At 43.0% G+C, this 23,197-nt stretch overlaps 1 protein-coding gene and 1 non-coding gene across 2 annotated transcripts; both read right to left on the bottom strand.

Annotated features, from left to right (window-relative positions):
- Positions 1-820: 820 nt before the first annotated feature.
- Positions 821-951, bottom strand: LOC118759626 (small nucleolar RNA SNORA40). The gene has a single exon (XR_004996316.2). It is a non-coding gene; the product is annotated as a small nucleolar RNA SNORA40 (small nucleolar RNA).
- Positions 952-8,594: 7,643 nt separating this feature from the next.
- Positions 8,595-19,080, bottom strand: MTNR1B (melatonin receptor 1B). The gene is made up of 2 exons (XM_004585254.2): positions 18,858-19,080; positions 8,595-9,463 (listed from the first exon to the last, which is right to left on the bottom strand). The coding sequence occupies exons 1-2, from the start codon at positions 19,078-19,080 to the stop codon at positions 8,595-8,597; spliced, it is 1,092 nt and encodes a 363-aa protein (XP_004585311.1).
- Positions 19,081-23,197: the final 4,117 nt, after the last annotated feature.

The raw sequence follows: 23,197 nt of genomic DNA, 5'->3' as shown, positions 1-23,197 counted from the left end.
GCTGCTTCCCAGAGTGCATGTTAGCAGGAAGCCAGAATTTGGGATGGAGACAGGACTCAAACCCAGGGATCTGAGAATGGGATGCAGGCATGAATTAGACTACTCTATCTGAGGTCAGTAGAATTGTACAGTAATGGTCATTCTGTGACTAGTTTATTCCACTCCACAAACTATTTGCAAGGTTCATCACATTGAAGGAAAACTTCTACGTGTTCCAGTGCTTGTTTATTTCACGAATGTATGATTGGCAAATGTTTCCTCCCAGACCATAACTTGTCTTTTACCCTCTTGGTAAGATCTTTCATGGAGCAGAACTTTGATGTTTTGATGAGCATAGTAAGTTTTTTGCATATTAAAAAAGTGAGATATAAATCAAGATTCAATATTTTCTTCAGTCCATTTTTGTTGGATTTAACTTTCACAGTTGAGCTGTAGGTATTATATAAACTCATATTCTGCACATAAATCCTTTATGAATGTTTCATGGTTTGTAGCTCATCTATTTTTCCCTTTTAGTAATATCATAATGAGCAGGACTTTTTAGTTTTGATATATCTGACACATCATGGAAAGCCTAGAGTTATTTGTTTTCTGTATCAGTTTTCAGTGCTATTCTGAATAGTATCTTAATTTTTGAAACTACATTTTCTGGACTATTACATCTAAGTTATTGCTATTGATATTTTAGTAATTTGATTTTGTGTCCAGCAACCTAGCTGAACTCTTATTAGTTTTGTTTATTGATTCTGTGAGTTTATCTAAGCAAATGTTCCTATTCCTCTGTGCACTGATGTTTTGCTTTTTATTTTATTTTACTCTCAATATTCCTTCCTATGTATATCAAAATGCACACTGAAAAATGTGTTCCAGATTTTAAAAGAGGCTTTATTTTTTGTCTGTTTATAAATCTTTGACCTCAGGTTCCAGAGCACAAACACACACACACACTCACACACAACACAAACGCTCAGTAATGACAAGGTAAATTCTGTTTTGATTCTATAGTTTTAGATTTCATATTATGGCTTTTTGCATCTTTGTGTGTAAGAGAAATAGGTTTATAATTTTATTTTTTGTTATAATGTTATTACGCTAGTTGCATAAAATGTATTGGAAAGTGCTTTTCCTACTCCTCAGCTGTGTGCAAGGTTGACATTTCTTAGACATTTGATGGAATCCACAATAAAACCTTGAGGGGCAATAATTCTTGTGTGGAAAGACATTACAAATTCTACATCTTTCATATGTGAAATATTATGCAAACTTTTTTTCTATTCCACTTTTAGTTTGTTTTACTAGTTTGTGGATTCGTAAAAATTTCCCTTTGTGTTAAAGTTGTTAAATCCATCGAAACAAAGTTGTCCATAATAATCACGTTATATTTTAGTGTCTTTGGAGTTTATAGACATCCCATCTTTAAATTCTGATATTTGTAGTTATTTATCTCTTTGTCTCTTTCAGTGTTTTTTTCCTTTCATAGCCTAGCTAGTGTATACTGAAATTCTTGCTTTCATATATTTTAAATTTTATAATATAGGCACTTAAGGTCATGAATTTAATTAAAATTGATTCACCTGCATTTCACAAGTTTGATACACATCACTTTTACATCATCATTTAGTATTACCCTTCTGAGTCTTCTTGACCCATGTGATTTATACCTAGGAAATTTGCAGAAATGGTTAATATAGCAGGCTTGAAACTGCTAACCTAGAAATATCTACTTGTAAGATTGGTTTGACCAGTGTCTGGGAACTTGGAATTCTAGAAGGTTTCCAACATTCTTAAATAATCCACTGTACTTAAATGATTTTGCAGATCAGAGGTTTATGATAAATATCTGTTTTCCCCCTAGAAGTCTAGAATTTTGGAATTCACCCTTTATAGTGACCTCATTGTAAACCATGGAGCCCTTGAGTTAGGTAAGCTTCCCTGGTGGACAAAGCTTGACATGTGATGTCCCAGTTCATTGCTGCAGTGGCTGTTTCTTGTATGACTCCACTGGGATGGGACTGTGGGTGTCTTGTCTTGTTTTCCTCCAGATTTTTGTTCATGCTCTTTTTTCCTTTACTTGGTTTGCTTTATGCCTTTCCCTTTGCTGTGTCCAAATTCCTGTGAAGTCTTTCAAATTAATTCTTCTAATCTGGTATCACACTTTTCACCTCAGTGTTGCCATTTTTTAAAAGTAGATCTTCCATTTCAATACTAAAATTCCCCACCACCAAGATTGTCTAACTTTGCTAGTAAGATCTTTAGTTTATTGTTTATATTTAAAGTATTTACCTTCTAAAACAGCATTTGTACAATAGCTGCATCTCCTTGTGCAGGTGAGTTTCCTGATTTATGGGTCCAACTTGCTTGCTTTCTTACGTTTCCTACAGGTTTTATATTGTAAAAACCACTTTGTATAAAGAATAATCAATCCTGAAGTGAGAAACATTTATCTCAAGAAAAGGGCTCACTCATTCTCCTGTCAAGCTTTAGGATAAGGGTCCGAGTTTCTCTAGTCACCAGTTACTGGATCCAGGCTTTGTTGCAGCTGTTTACACTTGACCTTAGCCAAAAGGTTGAGAAGCTTTGTTGCAGCTTTTTAGCTAGAATGGGTTCAACATCAGCTTCAAACATTTCAAGATGGGAATGGGAAATTCTTTTGATCATGGCACAGTGAAAAGACACTGAAATTTCTCCTTGGGTATTTAGCCTACCCACCAGGTTAGTGAACCATGAAATACCTCTATCTGTGTCATAGTATAGCTATCAGTTCTCTTTTTCCATGAAGTCTTAACTTTGGCTTACCGTGTTTCAGTAATTTGTCTCCTTTGTACTGTCCTGTTCCATCCCTTATAGTGCAGCTACAGAGACCTTAAGGAAGCAGTGCCCTGGGATGAGGTGGCTGTAGATTCCTCCCAGTGTTCTTGCCTTCCCTCAGCTTTCAGCAGATCATGGTCTTGTACTTAGGAAAGTGGCCCCTGTCTCAGCTCCCTTGCCATGCTCTCAGCCTCTGGAATAGCATCAGTGGGAAAGCCTTTGGAAAAGCACGGCTGAGGTTTACCTGTTTTCTCACTTTTATATTGTCTTCTTGATATCGTTATTGAAGACTACCTCGTATATGCATAGGTTTATTTCTGGGCTCTCTATTCAGTTCCATTTTTGATTGTATCTCTGAATACCACTGTTTTGATTACCATGGCTTTGGAATGTATTTTGAAATCAATTGTGAGCCTCTAGCTTTATTTCCAAGATTTCTTGGGTACTGAGGGACCTATAGTGATTCTGTTTGACTTTATAACTATTCTATGTCCAAAAAAATGCAGCTGAACTTCTGAAATAGATTACTGAAGATGTGTTTTACTCTGGACTATTTCAGCAACATGTTTAACAATATTGTGTCTTCCAGTCCAAGAAATTAGAGTCTTTCCAGTTATGTCTATCTTCTTTATTTGAGCAATGTTTTACAGTTTTCAGTGTATGAGTCTTTATCTCCTTGGTTACATTTGTTCACATTCTTTTTGATAATGCAGAAATGTGATTTCCTTTTCTTTCACTTTTGTGTGTAGAAATGAAACTGAGTTTTTAATTATATAACTTTACTTAATTCTCTTGTTAATCTAACTGGCTTTTTTCCTGATGGAGTCTGTACAGTTCTCTGTACATAAGACCATGTCACCTGTGAATAGAGATAATTGTACACATTCCTTTCTAATTTGGATGTCTTTTGTTTCTGTTTCTTAGTTGATTGCTCTGGCCAGGAGTTGTAAAATAAGGCTAAACAGAAATATCAAGAGTGATCACCATTGTCTCAGTCTTGATCTTTGACGAAAAGCTTTCAGGTTTTCACTGTTGAGTGCGATATCAGGTGTGGGTTTTGCACACATAACCTTTCATATATTGAGATAATTTTCTTTTATTCCTGAATCAATAAGGATGCTGAGATACACATTGGGGAAAGCAAAGCCTCTTCAGCAAATGATGTGAGAATTAAATAGCCACAGTGAAAAGAATGAAATTGAACCTCTATTTTATACCACATGAGCAACTACTCAAAATTAGGATAGATATTTTTAAAAACTTAAACTATAAATGTCTTGGAAGAAAACAGAGGATCTGCTTTATTCTGTTCATCTTGACAATGATTTCTTGGCTATGACACCAGAGCAAAAAGAAAAATAGACAAGTAGGACTACATGAAATTAAAGTGCTTCTTAACAACAATGGAAAGAAGCAGCAGAGTGGAAAAGTTATCTGTGGAATTTTCAAGCACATATCTGATAAGGGATTAATATTTGTAATGTTCAAGATATCTCAAAAAGTGTCATGGAAAGTATATATTATGAAGACACTGTGTGTGGATGTCAGTTTTTGGTCACCAACATTAAGTTATTTTGCATGAACTCAACGAAAGTAGCCTTACATACAGGAATTTCTTCAACTTAATTGCTACAACACAACAGAACAAATAACCCAACTTTATGAATGGGAAGTGAGCTCTGTTTTAGTCCATTTAGGTCATGATAACAAAATATTTTACAGTGTGTAAATTTTGAACAACAGAAATTTCTCACATTTATGGAGGCTGAGAAACCCAAGATCAAGATGTCAGCAGACAGTGTCTAGTGAGGCCCACTTCTTGGTCATGGACAACATTTTTTGGTTGTAACCTTACCTGATGAAAAGGGCAACGAGATCTCTTTGATAGTTTTTTTGTAGACATGATCTAATCACCTCCCAAAGGCCCCAGTTTTACTTTGGACTAGGTTTCAATATATGAATTTTGTGGAGACATAAACATTCAAGATATGGCAGATCTGAATGACATGTCTATAAAGATGACATACAAATAGGCAACAGGAAAAAATATTCAACATCTCTAGTCTTCAGGGAAATGCAAACCAAAACTACAATATCTACTCATGCCTATTTACATAGCTACTATTAAATCAAGAATAAATAAATAAGCAAAAAACAAAAACACCAACAAGTGTTGGTGCAGATGTGGAGAAATTGAAACACCTTCACATTGTTGGTGGCAAAGTAAATGGTACACTCACTTTGTAAACAGTATGGAGGTGCCTCAAAAAGTTAAAAACAGAGCTACCATGACTCAGAAATTCCATATGTCTGGTCTCAGAGCATGCATGGCTCTCCACTTAGTAGCCACATGACCTTCAGCAAGTCATGTAACTTCCCTGTGCCTTAGTTTTGTCATCTACATATTGGAGAAAAAGTGCCTCCCCACAGAATTGTTGTGGGAATTAAACCTTATCATTGATTATCATAAAGTCCCTAGAACAGTGTTCAGCATGTAGTGAGTACTTCTAGTGCCTGCTAGGTTTTGTGGCTTTACAGGGGAGATGGTGGCCATATCCCTGGGAATGAGGTTAGTACCTGGGAGTCATCCACAGAGCCTGAGTCTTAGCCAGTCTGCAAATAAAAAGCACCTGAAAAACAACCTCAAGATTAATGGATGATCTTAGCCACTGTATTCATGAGTGGTGACCTTGGGATTTTACGCATATTCCTTTAGTAAGATCTGAAATGCATCACTCTATTTAGGCCATGCACAAGGAACGAAAGGCAGTCCTAGAAGAAGTCTCATGCAATTTCAGAAGCAGGAGAAACAGACTGAGAAAAAACAGGATGCTCAAAGGATTGGGACAGCACAAAGTTGGGGATAAAGGGAGGGAGGGAGGTAGAGAGATTGATTGATTCATGCTTGATTGGGTGACCCTGACCCTGGTGAGCCTAGGCATTGGATCACCCAAGGTTGTGTGTCAACCTAGTTGGAAATCTGGACCTGAACTTGAGCTTCTTGCTGGCTGAGGGTTTCATAGAGAACTCAAATAGCAGGATCCAGAGAAAGGAAACCTGGTGGCACTTTCGACCGGATTGTCTAGAGTCAAACTAGTGGATTAAAGATACAGTTCCCACACAATTCTAACAAAACCATCTTTATTTAGAATAAGGGCCTGCAACATGAGGCCGTTTCATCACCATTTCCTGGCTTTTCTTCACTCCCCTTCATTCTCTCAGCTCCTGGTTCATCAGCAAAAACCTGTGAACGTAAGAAAATATCCCAGTTAGTGGACTATCATTGCTGACTCCCAGCAAAACAGGTGACCCATAAGGGCTCAGGCAAAATAAGAGTGTTTTCTTGCTTTAGTCTGTACCCATCAAGTATGTGCCATGCCTTAACTCAGCTCTAAAAGGAGGAAATGGGGAATATGTGGGGTTTACTCTGTTGCCAAGAAGTGATGCTACTTTGACTTCTACATCTGGAGACAGAGGCAAATCTGTGGTTATTAGGAGGAAGAAACTACAAAAACAGGCATTTGTGGATGATCGGGTTACTCTCAGACTGTGCCCAAAGCCCAGAAACGTTGCTGCAACCCATGAAGTCTTCAGACACCTATTCTCCTGCCTAGAAAAGATGTATGAACAAGGGAACCTGCCTTCATGGGATCCTCCACTCTTGGCAGCTGACCCTAACATTGCAATAACCAGGGCCATGACACCAATATTCCTAACATTTGCTTAAGGACTGCCCCTGTGATGATCAGAGTCCTGACCCCCATCTCCCGATTCAAACCATCAAGCTTTGGTGTTGAAGCCCAGAGAATGTGCATCTTCAACTAGCTCCCAGATGATCTGATGGCTAACAGAGTCCCGAGCTCCAGCACCTCATAGTACCAGGAAGGGAGCATGTCCAGCCTACTGCCGAAAGGTCAGCATGTGGAGTCTTCTGCCCCCAAGTACCTCATTCATGGGGCTGTTAACCCACTGCCTTCTGTTCGTGCCGCATCCCTGAGGAGCTGAAGGGATGCAGAAGTAGGGTGCTGCTGCCAGACTTAGGCTCTGCATCTATTTTGGACTTCAACAGTTCTGTGAACTCAAGAAATTTGGTTTCTTTGGGTTTCAGTTTCTTACTACTAAAATGGATCATTGTGTTTATTTCTGAGAGTTTGGAGAGGATAGCATGCGAAAATACATGTGTAGGCGTTACCACAGTGCTTTATATGAAGAAAACACTCAACAAATGCGAGTCACTGCCCATGTGCGAGCAGTTACCTGTCCAAGGGAGACAACGCTGTTCCTATTTCCCATCCTGGCCTTGGTCCTCATAGGATACTTAACCCTGGCAAGAAGAGAGCTCAAGGAAGACTTAATCTCTATAACGTGAACTCCTAAATATGATCCCACGACAGGAACTGGGGAAGAGCTGCTCTGTCTCCACTCTGACACCTCCAGGCCCATTTTTTTGTCATTCCCCTTATCTTGGGGTTTGATATTTTTACTTTCTCAAGATTATCTTAACTTGAGGGATTTTCAACAACTGAAGATAATGCTCACAGAGTGAGCCATGTGCCAATGCTGCCCTCAGCTCCTCAGATGTGCCAGCCCAGCAGATCCTTTTAACAGCCTTGAGAGGGAAACTCTAGCAGGATCCCCATTTTAAAATGGTGAACTGAGGAATAAGGAGGTCACGGATATCTTCCAGGTCAGAGAATTTGAATCTGGTGCAACCTGAAGAAGTAGTAGGGCAGACTGAGTTCCAGGTGTCTGAGGAGTGTGTGTGTGTGTGTGTGTGTGTTGCTATGTAGTGTGGTTATGGGCTAGGGGCATGTATATGAGATGTGGGTGGTACATGTGTGCCTGTGGAATATGTGCACTGTGTATACTATATGGTGTGATATGTGTCATGTAGCATGGTGGATGTGTAGTGTGGTGTATGTGAACATGTGTATGTGTACATAGGGTGTGGTATGGTGGGGGCATGTAGTGTTCGTGGTGTGTGTATGTGCAGGGTAAGATGTAAGATGCATGTAGTCTGTTGTGTTTTTATTGTGGTGGATGTATGTTGTGTGTATATGGTGTTTATAGGATATGGTTTGGCATAAGTGTGTGGTATGATGTTTGTGGTATGGTACATGTATGTGTACCATATGTATGTGTCTATAGTGTGTGGAAAAGTGTGCAGGTATATGTATATGCAATTAATGGTATGGTATACATAGAGTGTGGTATGCCTGGTGAGGTTACATATGCTTATAGCACAAGTGCATACATTATATATATGTGTGTGTGTGTGAATATAGTATTTAGTATATGATATATAGTATCTGTGGTGAGGGATGTAGGAGTGCGTGCGTGTGTGTGTGTGTGTGTGTGTGTGTGTAGGGTGGGCATGCTTTCCTGTGTAGCAGTTCAATGCCCAGGCTCCTACAGAGGCACCCACCTTCCAGCTCTGCAGACCTCGCTCTGCTATTTTTGCTCAACAGAGGCATGCATTCCAGTCATTCTTCAGGGGGAAGGGAGAAGCAGGGAGGATGAGGAGCAGTCCATGGCAAGGAACTAGTCCCTTCTGCCCCAGGCCTTTCCTCATTCTGTTCCGTGTCAGGTCTTGTATGTGCAAACTCCCAATGCAGCCCTGAGAGAGTATCTTCCAGGTCCTTTGGGCGGCCTGGGCCAACCTGAAGCAAGGGTGCTGATGACCTCCTTGTCCACAGCATTGAGTCTCACCAGCCATGAGAATAGGCCAGCATGGTGGTAGCAGATTTCACGAGTTTGTCACTGAGGTGGTGTGCCTTAGATCCAGATTAGTGAGCATCTGCCTGTACAGGCTGTGGTTGAACCCCAGGGGAAGCCTGGCTCAGTGGGGCCTCAGTGTGGCTGCCCTTGGAAACATCTGGAAAGCAACGCTTTGGATTCCAGAGGGCCAAGAGGATCCTCTTATACTCCCTGCGGAAGTTCTGGTTCAGGAGACCGTAGATGATGGCATTAAGGCAGCTGTTGAAATAAGCTAGGAAGTAGCTGGTGACAAAAAGCCCCTCTGGGACATGGGGAGCCATTTCTTGTGGGTTGATGGCCACAGCGAGGCCAATGCAGTTAAGGGGGGCCCAGCAGATGGCGAAGATCACAAACACCGCAAACATGGTTAGGAAGCTCCGCACATCGCTGGGCTTCAGGCGCAGCTTGCTCTGTGACTTAGCCTTCCTGCGGGCCTGGAGCACCAACACCCAGATGCGCAGGTAACAGAAGGCCACCACAGTGACAGGGAGGAGGAAGTGGATGACCACTACTGCTGCTGTGTACCAGGCGCTGGTTGTTTGGATGAAGGTGCAGGAGTAGATGCGTGGGTCGTATTCCAGGGACCCCACAAAGAAGTTGGGCACCAAGGCCACCAGAGTGAGCAGCCAGACAAGGCCAATGTAGAGGAAGGCGTGCCAGTGTCCACAGAGCTGCTGATAGGCCACACTGTGACAGATGTAGCAGTAGCGGTTAATGGCAATGGCAGTGATGTTGAAGACAGAGCCAATGACACTCAGGCCCATCACAAAGGCACTTGCCTTGCAGTGAGCTTCTCCCAGATCCCAGCCATTGTGAAAGATGGCCACAAGGATTAGCGGGTAGGGGTACAAGGCCACCACCAGGTCAGCCAATGCTAGACTCACCAGGAACAAATTACCTGCAGCAAGACACAGGGAGCAGGAGTTAGCACATGCCCTGGGATTCCTAGTCTAGAACATTCTGTCTGTCAAGGAGTTTCATTTAGCATTGGGAATGGGAACTAAATGGTGTTTAGAGTTGAGAACTCAAATTGCAGCTTTGCTACTCACTAGTGACGAAGGCAAGTTACTTAGGCTCTCAGAGCCTCATTATTCTCATTTATAAAATATGAATAGTTATGCTTATCTTGTAGTATAAATGTGAGAGATAAATAATGAGATTAATGCTTGGGGACAGAGCAGGCACTCATAGATGCTGTGTTCCATGACAAGGACACAGGCTTGGGCTTACCCAGGATCATGAAAGACAGCCTTAAAGTGGGGTTGTGGACTTATTCCACTATTCACGATTACCCCATCCCCAAATCCTACCTCATCCCCTTGCACATTTCTCTCATAGTCTCCCTTTTCCACTGCTAAAAGGCTTCTTTCTAAGTGTCCTTAAGCCATTTTCCTAAATGTGAATTGCATCATTCATTTTTGCAGAAGAAAGGTTTTGAGAGTGGAAATCATGTGAGTCCTGTATTCCCTGGCATGTCCCATCTGGGGCTTCCATGCCCAGCCATGTGACTGCATTGACAGATACCTGGCAGGTAGCACAGGGCCCAGTCCTGTTGACAGGGCAGGGGCTGTCAACACTCACTGCTTCACAGCCTCTTGGGAGCTTGGCCTGCATATTCACTGGCTTTCTGAATTGCTTTTCTCCTCTGCATGGAGCCTTCTCTAGCATTATTAGATTCAGTCAGACAGAGCAAGGTTCAGGAAAGCACACAGTTGTTAGTTAACATGCTTCGGGCATGTCCCAGGCAGCAAACAGACCTCATTTCAAGAGGCATAGCCTCTGCTTCTCAAATATTTGCATCCTAAACTTGACACTAACTCTATTCCTGATACTATTTGTTCCATTCACAAAGTGCTGCACTTCCTCAGTTTCCCCTTTCTTTTGGAGTCCTCCTCCTTACCACATTCCACATGGCTATCTCTATAAAAAATTACTTCTTTTCAACACAGCAAGAGTAGTCCTTGCAAGACCTCTGGGCTCTTGGGTGAACAGCAAATTCTTGGCACATAAAAGCAGGAGTGAAGAAAGTCAAGAGCTGCTGGTTACCAATGCCAGCCCAGCCAGCTGTTTCCCTGGGAAAGCCAAGTGAGGCTTTGCCACCTTCATGTGGCTCATGTGCTAACAATGCCCCAGAGGCTGGCAGACAGCTTGAGAACAGCGAGAACACATTCAGCTCCACGTGCAAAGTTATTCAATTACTCATCCCTAATACACCGGGTGTTCCTAAAAGGCCAAAATTTACCAGTTCCTGCTGTAGATTGGTCTACTGAGACATTCTGTTGTCTCCTAGCTTGCCTAGCAGATTCCAAATTAGGTGAAGAAAATTCTTGTTTTTGTCTCCCATCTGTAAGAAACTAGGTCCTATTTGGATGACAGTCAAAGGGGAATCCAGTTCCCTATTCACTACTTCCCCAGACAGGGAAGTATCAATCAATATGCACACAACACTGCTTGTCACCCTGTTCAGGAGCTTCTAATAAATATTTATATCACAAGTACTTTCCAGTCAGGTTGTATTAGTGGCAGGAGGCTTCATTAACTGGTTGGGAATACCCTTCCAGTTTTCATACAAAAAAAGCTCGCTCGCGCTCTCTCTCTCTCTCTCTCTTTTCCCTCCTTTCCTCCCTCTCTTCCCTTCCCTTCCTTGGCTCCTTCTCTCCCTCTCTCTTCCTGTTCCTCTCTCTTCCTGTTCCTCTCTCTCTCTCTCTCTCACACCCACACCCACACCTCGATTCTGCTTTCCTCCTTCCTCTTTTCTGGGAAATCTATGTCTCAATAAGCATCTGGTCATCAGGAAAAACCAGTCAGTGCTTAGCTATCTGGTCATCATCAGATTCATCAGATAGGGGAATTCTGGAAGACAATGTTACTTTATCCCTTGCCATTCTTTTCTGAGACCTCAGAGTTCATTTGGGTTTATGTTTTCTCCAATCACTGAGCTTAAGGGATATGTAAACGCATGTATCCATTGAGTTATTAACTTGGCAAATTTCTGCATGTCTAGGCACTAACTCTGTGTTCCTAGGGCTGAGGGAATCATGGTGAGCAAAACAGTCATGCTCCCTTACCAAACTCATGTTCTCATAAGGGAGACAATTAAATGACTAAAAACAAGATGCTGTGAGAACTATTAAAGGGGAATCAACAATGGTCTGTCATCTCTGACAGGGTTAAATTTCTTGTGCCTTGAGGACTTTTTCCATCCTTTCATCTATTTAAGTCTAATACATGCATTGAATGCCTGCTACAGTCGAGTAGGGCACAGGTGTGGGCATGGTCCTGGCTACTGAGACATCAGTAGTGCTGCTGGGAAAACACACACAGAAAGAGGAGCAGTTCAGTGGGGGATGAGAGCTGGCAATGTAGCCAGAACAAGGTCATGGGAACCGTGGGGGATTCCTAGGCTGTAGTGGGGCTGCACACAGTGGCAGCATGAGGTGGGTTGGACAGGACAGTTCACCTCGGGGCCAAACTTGCCCATCCCTTGAAACAGATCTGCTTCCACTCTAGGATCACGGTTTACCTCCAAATAGGATTTTCTATGAGAAACGCTATAAGCAGTAAGAATAATAATCTCCAAGTGAAAGTGAGAGGCTTTAAATTATGTTCTAGTGATAGGCAATCTTGAATGATTGAGTGGGTAATTTATTAAGAATTTAATTTCCCTATAAATACTAAAATACCATATTTAACGTAAGCTCTTAATTGGATTCTCTAGTTCCTTGAAAGTGGAGATTGTTTTCTTCCAACTCATATTGTTTACAAAACCCCAGAGAATGTGAATAAGTCATTCAAGGCCTGAACTGAAGCCTTAGTTTTAATTATAAAAGAAAAAGGCTACCAACTATACGACAAGCAACACACAAAAGTGATGGATATTTCAATCAATACAAGAAATACTTTTAAGAGCATAAGAAATATCCCAAGAAACATTTGAGATACTATTATAAAACATTCTTGTATAACCATCAAAAGATCAGAAAAACTTATGGATAGAGTTTTATTATTTTAATTGTACTTAACAATCAAACAATAAATGATGTAGTTTGTTGAAATGGATAATATGCAGATACATAAGTTCACTTAATTCCTATAAGAATCCTTTTAGGAGGGTAGCATGGTTTCCATTTTAATAATTAAAAAAAAAGATAACCAGATAATATGATCTGCTCAGAGCCATCAAAATAAAAAAGAATGAGTGAATGAGAAGGGAAAGACATGAAAAGGATGTTTCAAGGGGGTTAACAGCAAGGGAGTAGGGAAATCATTGATCATCCATGAAAGTGAGAAAGAACAGGTAAGTAGCTGCCAAACTTGGCAGTTAAGAGATCAATACCGACATTTTTAAGGGGATGCTCTATAGAGGGTTGGAGGGTAAATTTTGCTTTGTAGCTTTGCTCTGTCCATAAGCTTTGTTCACAGAGAAGAAAAAAATGGAATGGTTTTTGGAAAGGAATAGTGCTTTGTTAGGAGATTGTGGATTTTTCCTCCCTTCTCTTGCTTTTTGAGAAAGATTTAGTATGGCATACAATCAGCACTTAGCAATGTTAGCTAATGCTTACTATTTTTTTAAAAAATTCTTAGTTGCACTGAATGCACGTTGTTGAAATAGGACTCCTTTGAGATAGGATGTAAGGATGTTCACATGTTACTTCATGAGAGGGATTAGCTGCCAGAAATTTATTGTTGGGCAATTTTGTTGCTGTGTGGACATTAGCAATTGTACTCACTCCAAACTAATGATTCAGCCCATTTCACACATGGTCCAAAGGTTGCTGAGTGGCACACAGCTGTAGCAGAGGAGGAAGACAATGAAGCAGGTAGGACACCACCCTGGATTCTACACTCACATAACTGGGACTTCACTTTCCAACTGCCTTTTACTCCCTTGCAATAATTATATAAATAGTTAGAACTCCCTATGGGAGCCTTCGGTATGTTCTGATTTGTGGTAGATAACCACATTGAAATACAGAATCTGAGTTTTTGGAAATACAGGCAGCTGAACATGAAAGCTTTATACCCCTGGGCTATTGAGCAGTCCGTGAGAAGAATTAAAGAGGATTAACAGCTTTCCTGATAATGCAGCTAAAGATATAATTATGGGATTTAAGAAGTGTTCACTTGTGTTTGGTAAAGAGACAATCAGGTATTCACAGCCAAAACATGAAGTGGACAGCTTGGGAAACAGAATGGGAGTTCAAGATTTGGATGATAACAAGCACCCCAAACCCAGCACACTGAGCAAGTTAAAAGATACCTGAAGCCAAATGACATCTCGATGAGTAGATTGTAGTTGAATGCAACCTGGATGAACTGGGCTGCAACATATTCTGAAACTCTCGGAATATAGGGACTAGGGGTAATTAAATATTTCCTTCATAGAGTAGGTATGTAACTCACTGGTTAACATGCCTGCAACCTCACATCAAAGCACCTGGATTCCATGCCTGCCTCTGGCTCCTGAATCCAGTTTCCTGACAATGCATATCCCAGGAAGTAGCAGTGAGGATCTAAGTAATTTAATTCCTGCCTTCCATGTGAGAGTCCTGGATTTATTGTCCAACCATGGGCCAGTCCCAACCAGTCATTGTGAACATTTGAAAAGGGAATCTATGGGTGGAGCTGTCTCTTTCTTTTCTCAGCCTCTCAAATGAATAAACATAGAAAAACTGCACTCCCCTCCAGTCATCCCAAAAGCTCTTATCCAGGACCATGTTGCTTATTCATGCAGCATTCATGTCTATAAGTGGGAACAGCAATGGCAAGGAAACGGGCCTCTTCAGGCTCTTCTCTAATCCAGTTGGAGATGTGAAACACCAGCACAGGTAGAAGATTCCCATGGGAACCTCACAGGCACGTGTCAGTGCTGCCTCCGGAATGTTACAGATGCTGAGCACTGCTGAGTGCTGGAGTGTAGCTTTACTGGTGTGGACAGAGTAGACCCTGGGCAATAGCCAGCAAGCAGATTTTCCAAGTTTCCCTGGCCAACCCCAACGTAGAATATTTCAAATCCTCCTTTATAAATCATGGCAACACCCTATAAATGCCAATGTGACCACTTCCTAACACCTGTCCAAGTTGCAACTCTAAGATCCATTGTCATATGCCAGCTCTTGTTACTGAGCAATGTCGGTTGGATGAACCAGTGGGGCCAGGGGTCTCTGTGACTGTTCTTTTTTCCTCTCTGTTAATAGATACCACTTGTTTGTTACAGTAATGACGTGTTGCTTATATGGATGACTGTCAGTCCAGGGTGGCACCTTTTTTTCTGCCAAGGGTCATTGGGGTATTTATAACATCAATCATGTGACATAGCAAATTATCAGTTTACAAATTAGCCTACTATAGACTTATTCAATTTCAAATGTTGCCTGCAGTTGCCTTGGCAGGGCCAGACCAAATGATTCTGTGGGCTGGACGCTCCCCACTAGGTAGATGGTGAAGCAATGTCAGGAGGCTCACATGTAACAGGGAGCATAAAGGCAGCACCCTGAGTCTAGAGCACCAAGCAAGCTGACTTTCTGAGAGGCTGGGACACAATTTTAGAGATATATGGTGCAGCTGGAGCCCACAGTATAGCTATGATCACACTGGGCCAGTCAGCCAGCAATTACAGCTTTGTGCAGACAGTGTCAGGAATCTGCTTTGGAGAACAAACGTGGGGTTTCCTTTGGGCTTTCCATGCTCAAAACAATTCAGTTCCCTGAAAACAAACCATGCTGATATGTAAGAGGTGGTGAGAGCAGTGCTGACTAAATTTGCCCCAACTGATGAAGACACATTGATCCTTTATGTCCCACTTTTTTCTTCGTGTTGTGTCCACTTCCATTTTTTCCCCCCAGAAGTGCACTCAGCTCCTACCATGTGCCTTTTCTGTGGGCCGAGATAGAACAGAAGTCTCTGCTCTAAGCAAGTTCCCAGGCCAGCAGGGAGAGAGATTGGGAACCACAGTGCCAGGAAGTGGATGCTGCATTGGCCACGAGCACCTGCACTCTTCCTGGTGCTGTGACTAACAGACACCAACAGGGTATGAAGGAGGAGCTGGCATGGAGGAAGCAGAGGAAGGGGGTGCTGGGTTGGCCTAAGGAACAGCAGCCTGTTAGTCTGGTGCAGGAGACAGTGACTCGGGTAGGGGCCAGGGAAAGCCATCCCAGCAATACAGGGTGCTGAGGGTGGGGACTGGGGCTGTATAAGAAGGGAAAGTGAAAAAACACTATGGTAGAAAATCATTAGGATTTGAGGAAGAGGAGGAGCTAGAAATACCTTCCAGGACATGGGGACCTGGGTGATGAAGAGAGGAAGGACATTCAATCTAGCAACAGACGATGAGCTGAGGGAAAGGACAGTCCCCAAAAGGATGTCATGCTCAGGACACAGCATGAAGGGGCAAGCCCAGGAGGTTGAGAACAGGAAATGCCAGGACAGAGGTGCAGTCAACAAACGTTGATATCACTTGTGACATTTAGATGTCACCTGTACAAGAAGGAAGGAAATGGGTAAGGACGGAGCTGGGAAAAGATACTTTTGTTTTTGCTTTTAAAACAGAAGACTTCAGAGCTGTTTGGACACACAGGCTGAGAGGGGAGACAGGTTGAAAATATAAAAGAAAGAGAAACCTGATGAAAGAAGGTTCCAGAGAGGAGGAGGAAGAGATCAAAGTAAAAAGGGATAAATACGGGTGAAGCTGAGACCGAGGGTGTGGGTGGCAGTGGTGGACCTATGGAAAAGTGCTCAGATGCTCTGAGGAGGGTGCCAAGTGTGGCATGGCCCTAAGAAGCTCGCTGGCAGAGCCTTGCCCTAGAGCACGCTCTGGGAATGCAGACAAGCATGAAACAAACCTGGCCTTACATGCTGAGTCAGCTCAGTGCCCTCAGCCTACCTCCTGTCTTCCCTCTACTGTCCCCCGACTGTCTTACTGTGATGCCCCTGAAAAAAAAAAAACCCAACCAGTCATCAGGGGCTCCTGTTGTGAATGACAGAGACCTGGATGTGTGACAGACAGGTGAAGGATATGGTGTTTCTTAGGAAACATACTGTGATCCCAATGTAACTATGGACTTTGGTTACTAGAAATGCTTATATTTTTCAGTATCACTGCCCTCATTTATTAATGCTGAGGAGCCATTGAAAAACATTGGATCAACATTTCCTAGGTTAAATCCCAAACTGCTCTGTAAGAGAAGGCCTGATCCAGGGTGGAGGGGGTGCTGTTACAAGCGTTACAGGCTTTTACACATCTGAAATGTTCAGATGTGAGCTCATTTAGATTAAGTCACTGTCATCAATAAAACCGAAGGTCAGATAAAAATTAGTTCTGTTACATGAATGCTAAAGCCACCGATGTGGCAGGAATAAACGTCATGCAGATATAGAGTTAACATTTTTTTATGTGCTCAACAGTGCAGATGTGTCGAGAGGAGCAGGACAAAATTGAGGCTGTGCAGCAATTCAAGGTGCTCACGCCCCACCCTGGCCACAATTTCAGATCAAAACGGTTTCCAGCAGTGAGGGGCCAGCCTCAGCAGGGAGAAGGGAGCGGGTGCTTGTCTCCCGCAGGCAGAAGGAAGCAGCCTGCACTTCTCCCAGGATGCCACACAGATTTCTGAACAGGAAGCCAAAACCCCATAGGTACACACACAGGGAACTGGGGAATGAGGGGGCCAATGTCAGAAACAGGGACCCATCCCGCCCACAGCGAAGAGGGCCAGTGGTTCTTCCCTCGTTGGAGAGGAAATGAATGTTTGTGGCTGCTGCAAAGGACAACATGGTCAGAAATATCACATCATTTTCCAACCCAAACCTATTCTTTCCTAACATGTGAGCTCTTATTGAAAGGATACAGTTTCTTCAAAAAGTATTTCAGATATCGGCTACTGTTACAGAAACACTGGAGTCACAAAGCTTACTTCTTAAAGTAAATCTGTATGAAGTTTAGAAGCTCACATTTTTGTTGACTTTTTTTCCAGATAAAAATACTGAAATCACAGAGTCACACACACACACATATATTTTCACAACTATTTACTAAAAATAACCTTTTCGAATGGTCCAGCTACCTAGAAGAAAAAACATTTTTTTAAATTATTTATTATTTTTACTTCATTAATTACATTGTATTATGTGACACAGTTACATAGGTACTTGGGTTCTCCCCACCCCTCCCCAAACCCTCCCACCATGGTGGATTCCTCCACCTTGTTGCATAACCACAGCTCAAGTTCAGTTGAGATTCCCCCATTGCGAGCGTATACCAAACATAGAGTCCAGCATCTTATTGTCCAGTCAAGTTCAACGGCTTCTTAGGTATACCCTCTCTGGTCTGAAGACAGAGCCAGCAGAGTATCAACATTTTTAAGCATTACAATTGGTTTGCTGCTATCTCTCCATTGTAATTCATCCTAATATTTGAGTTCCTCCCAAGGAACTAACAGTGACATTGTACAATTAATCACTGGTCACTGAGCTTCAAAACAGTGTGGAACGGTCAGCATGCTCAGGTGACCTGCCTACACCAGAGTTCAGATCCTTTCTCCCCCCTCTGTGTTCTTGCAGACCTGTCTGTGGTGAAACAAAAATGAAAGTGGATACGATGCGGGGTGGGTATTTTCAGGATTGCTTCAGGATTGCTGCCGGATTTCGTCAAATCAGTGTTTTGTAGTTAGGGTCACGATGGCCTGTCTTCACGAAATAGCTTATCCTCAATGTAAGTCCGCCCAGTGCGGACAGAGTGTGAAATTTCTCCATGTGCACCTGTAAGTGAAGCTCCGGACGCCCTGGATGTAAGCGTCTGACACAGTGCCCACTGGAAGACCCTCTTCTTCCAGCCGGTGTTTTCTAAGCCCCTGCTGTGTGAAGCCACAGAGAAGAGGAGGGAATGGGACAGAGGTGTCTGGGACCTTGACATTTCTGTAGCCAGATGTGGGTACCATCTGGAAGAGAACAGCTGGGTGTGCTATGGAGAGCAACAGCTTGCATATGTGTGGGATCTCACAGCGTCGGCAACCTGGCAAAAACGCAGACGAGAAACGCGGCCCAATTCAAGCTGGCACTAACAAACCAAGCGTGTCCTAGGCAGCTGCCTGCAGCTGGCGCCAGACCCCTTCCCCCTCCTCCCATCATCTGAGCAGGCTGAACTCAGCTTAAGTTTCGCCAGAGCAGAGCCTAACTTAAGGACAAGGTTGGAATGAAGCGGAAGGAACTCTCAAACCTGCCTAGAAAATTGTGACAGGTCAAGGGTTTAAAGACAAGACCAGGAGGCAAGGAAGGGCTGACCCTGGACCTTGGCTCACCTGCGTTCCGGAGCTTGCGGTTCCTGAGTACCGACAGGATGACCAAAAGGTTGCCCACGATGTCCACCGTGGTGGTGATGATGAGCACGGAGGATAGCGCAGGTGCCACCCAGGGAGGTCTGGGGATCCCGGAGGGTCCCGTGCCGCCAGCTCCCGACCAGCTGGGGCGCATAGGCCGCCCTGCGGGCTCGCAACAGTTGGCGGAGGAGCCGTTCTCAGGCATCTTGGACCCTCCCGCGCTGCGCGCGGGACACCAAGCCACCTGGACTCGCAGCAGGGCGAGCAGTGCTGAGCCTGGCGCTCCCTCCACCTCTTTTCCTGCCCAGCCCGCGCAGCCGAGAAAGGAGTCCAATGTGGAAGGACCTGGAGAAGATCATTAATTAAGCGTGGGCAGGGGGCGGGGAAAATATAGGAACGGGAGGAGGACTTGGGATGCAAGCGCTGCGGAAGGGAGTGCGTCCCTCAGTGGCGTGCTTGGGAACAGCTGGGACCCTGCCCCTGGCGCTGCCACCTGGAGCGCAGAACGTCGGCTTCAGCCCCCAGTCAAGTTCCTTAGCGCACCACTTTGCCCCGTTTTTCTCTATGGCTTACCCCAGAGCAGCCGTGCGCAGGTGGGGGGACATCCGAAGTGCCCAGGTGCCAGGTTGAACGTGCTGTCCTTGGCGGGAATGGCAGTTTGAAACCCCAAGGGGCCAAAGAGAACATAACTTCCAGGGTCTGAAAACAGATTTCCCAAGGTAGAAATAGCATGCTATACTACAGGTAGTTGCAGAAGCGGCTGAACGGTGTAAATTATTGTGCAATTGCTCTGTATAGTAGGTGATAATGAAGTGCCTAGTGTGTCCTCTTTACAAAATAAAGCTCTGAGTAGCTATTAAAACACAGCACCTAGATGCATGGTTGGGGGCTGGTGTGTGTTATGTTGTAGCATTTGCAAGGATGGGAACACAGCAAGTTCAGGGTGAGTCAGGATAGAAGGGGAGTCAGGTGTCCCTTATTTAAGGTATTCCAGCACTCCCTCTGCTAATGATAGCTAACGTCTTTGGAGGCTAATTTTATGTCAAGCACTATCCTAAACCCCTCACACACCCACTAGCTTTGCTAAAATCAAAGTGACCAATAGTTCCAAATTGGTGGAAGAGGTGAAAAAACCAGAAAGTTCTTATTGCTTTCATAATGGTGTAAAAAGCTGCAAAATGTTGGTTAGTTCTGTGCCATTTCAACATTTAGCCAACCTAGGACTGCAATTTCCAAATGAAAATGTAAATAATCTTTACCAAGAAATTATTCTACAAGAATGTCCAGAACAGACATACTGTGTTGGTCCAAAGCTGGGAACAGCTCAAAGTATTCTAGAGTGTTATTTCCACAAACATTATTTCATGTGAAATACACTCTCCCACTCCTTCTCAAAAACAAACCCAAATGGGAGGGTAGCATGGAGGGCTTGGAGATGCAGGTGGAGTTGGTATTAATCAGAACCAGCTCCTTGAGAGGTGAGCCCCCACAGAGCCCAAAGAAGAAATGCTACCATTTAGGAGAGAGAGCCTCACTTCCCTTCAATAGAGGAAGCAGAAGCCAGGTGCAAATTTAGAATGCTTCTAGACTGAAGTGGATGTTCTTGGATGTTTTCACTGAATTTGAAGTTGCCTCATTAGCCAGGATTTGGGGGAAGACGGGGTGGGAGACTTCAAGGCTAGAAAAGATGTGAAATGCAGTTTTAGAAAATTGGAGTAGTCACAAGGAAAGCACAGCCGGTGTGCCTGGAGAGGGCCTCTTCCTGAGCAGCTGAAGACCATGGCTTTAATTGAAATCCCCCAGCCTAGTCTTTAACTGTTGATTAGTGCTTGCAGCTGCTCAGGACAAACACAGAAAGGGCAGAAGGAGCTTCAGCCATGATTGAGGGGTGCCTGGTAGGAGGAAGCCACCGGAGACAGTCCTGGGAAGAGGGGTCGCACAGCTTCAGCTAAATGATGAAAAACCAGAGGCACTGGTGGGCTGAGAAAGAGCGAAAATCCAGAAATTCAAAGTCCTGCAAAGTGGAGGAATTGTGGTGAGTGAACATTTCAAAAGCTCTGGTTTTGAAAGAGTGAATTCCATGAAGCTGAGATTTCGTTGAGTGGTTATGGGAGCGGGTGGCTGGAAGGTGGTAGAAGCAGTTGCTAGAGATGAAAAGGCTGAAAGTGTGATAGCAGGTGGTGGATGCTAAGCTGGTGAGAGAAATTCTGGTCAGGGGCACAGGCCCACTGAATGAGGAAGCATGCGGGGGCCATCAGGGAGAAAGGAGTACTGCTGGGCGGGTGGGACTTGAGGGGTTTTCCCAGGAAGGAACACACACATTTGGTTAAATGGGCAGCAAGCAGAGGAGTACTGCACTGTAATGCAATTATTCAGCTTGCCTACACACACAGCTGTATAATCTCAAGACCGCTGGGCACCAGGAATTAGAAAACAGTTCTGCCAGAGAAGTCAGTGCCCCTGCTGGCCCTGCTCCCTGGGCCTTGCCTTCCCTGGGCTGGAAAATGGTGCAGCTGCTTGTAAAGAGAGTTGAGCAGTCTTTTAAGAGACCCAGTAGTTTGCAACAGTCCTACTCCTTGTCCTAACTCCATCGAATTGAAAATATTTGCCCCTAGAAAACCTGCATACAGACATGCAAAACAGATTTATTCACAATTTTCACATTTGGACATCATCTAGATTTTTTTCTCTAGTATGTCCTATGATACAGTTTTTAAAATGTCATTTTTGTCTCCTTTTACAGTTTTTTTTTAATTTAAAGCTTTATTCAATAACAGCATAGTTACTCTTACTCATTTTGGTTTCCATTTATCTGGTATATCTTTTTAAAATTTTTATTTATTCATTTTGACATCTTTTTGATGGTGGCTATTATTTTCCATGACACAATTTTGTAGATACATGGATTCCCCCTTCACCTTCCACCTCCCCATTTTCCCCTCCAACACACCATTTCTCCCCCTATATTATTGCAGTAGTATAATCATATGATAACAGTTACAAATTTAATATTCTGCTATTTAATCCATGGCATTGTAGGTATAGACAATGGCAGAAAACCTAGGAGCATGATACCATTTTGTAGGTATTAGGGTTCTTTCCTCCCTCCCGGTTTTTCCCTCCCACCATTTCCCCCATATAGTCCCTTATAACAGTTACAACTTCAACTTTCTGCTGTTTAAGTGTATAATGGCATTGTAGATAGAAGCAAAGGTAGAAAATCTGGTATCCTACTACAAAGGTATATTTAAATGTGTCATTGGGAATCCTAATTTTATTAGAGTAGAGATACATACTGCAACATATCTGCACTTCTGGCATTCTAGTCTTCATTATACAGTTTATGAGAATATATGTATGTAGTTGTTTACCTATATACTTATCTGTTTTGCATTTTGCATGGAGATTGCCTTTAGCAGAGCACATATGGTGTTTGTCCTTTTGGATGGGTTTATTTTACTGAGCATAATGGTCTGCAGTTGGGGTCATTTTGTCACAAAAAAGTAGAGTTTCATCCTTTCTGACTGAGTAGTATTCTATAGAGTAGATGTACCACACTTTATCTGCTCCTCTGTTGACAGACATCTGGGTTGTTTCTATGTCTTTGCCATTGTGAATTATGCTGCTTTATATATGGGGTTGGAGGTCATTTTCTCATATGCACCTTTCATTGCATTTGGATATATTCCCAGGAGTGGGATAGCTGAGTCTTATGGCAGATCAATTTTCAGTTGTCTAAACACTCTCCATACTAACTTCCATAGTGTTGCACTTATCTGGACTCCCACCAACAGGAATAGGATACCATTTTTCCCACATCCTCGCTACTAACCTTCTAGTTGACTTCTGTACATAAGATACTCTTATTGGAGTTAGGTGGAGACTCAATGTGGTTTTTATTTGCATTTCCCTAATAACTAGGGTGTGTGAACATTTTTCCATGTCTATTAGCCATTTGAATTTTTCTTTTGAAAAATGTCCACTCATTTCCTTCCCTCATTTTTTAATAGGGTCATTTGTTTTGCTGTTGAATTTCTGAAGTTCTTTGTAAATCTTGGACGTTAGTTCCCTATCTCGTTTTTCAATAGGTAAATTGATAACGTGAGTTGCAGTGTATCTAGACAATGGAGTATCATTCAGTACTAAAAATAAATGAACAATTAGTTCATCAGAAGACACAGAGGAACGCCAAACCCAGATTAACAGATGAAAAAGTTAATCTGAGAGGGTTGCATGCCATGTGATTCCCAACTGTGTGGCAATCTGGGGGAGACAGTATGAAGATCAGTAATTGACAAGAGTTTGAGTGAGGACTGACCTGG

This window comes from Ochotona princeps, chromosome 4, assembly GCF_030435755.1.
Source record: "Ochotona princeps isolate mOchPri1 chromosome 4, mOchPri1.hap1, whole genome shotgun sequence".
Classification (NCBI taxonomy): Eukaryota; Metazoa; Chordata; class Mammalia; order Lagomorpha; family Ochotonidae; genus Ochotona; species Ochotona princeps.
Note: the sequence above shows the minus strand (reverse complement) of the source record. Positions and strands in the feature narration are given on the sequence as shown.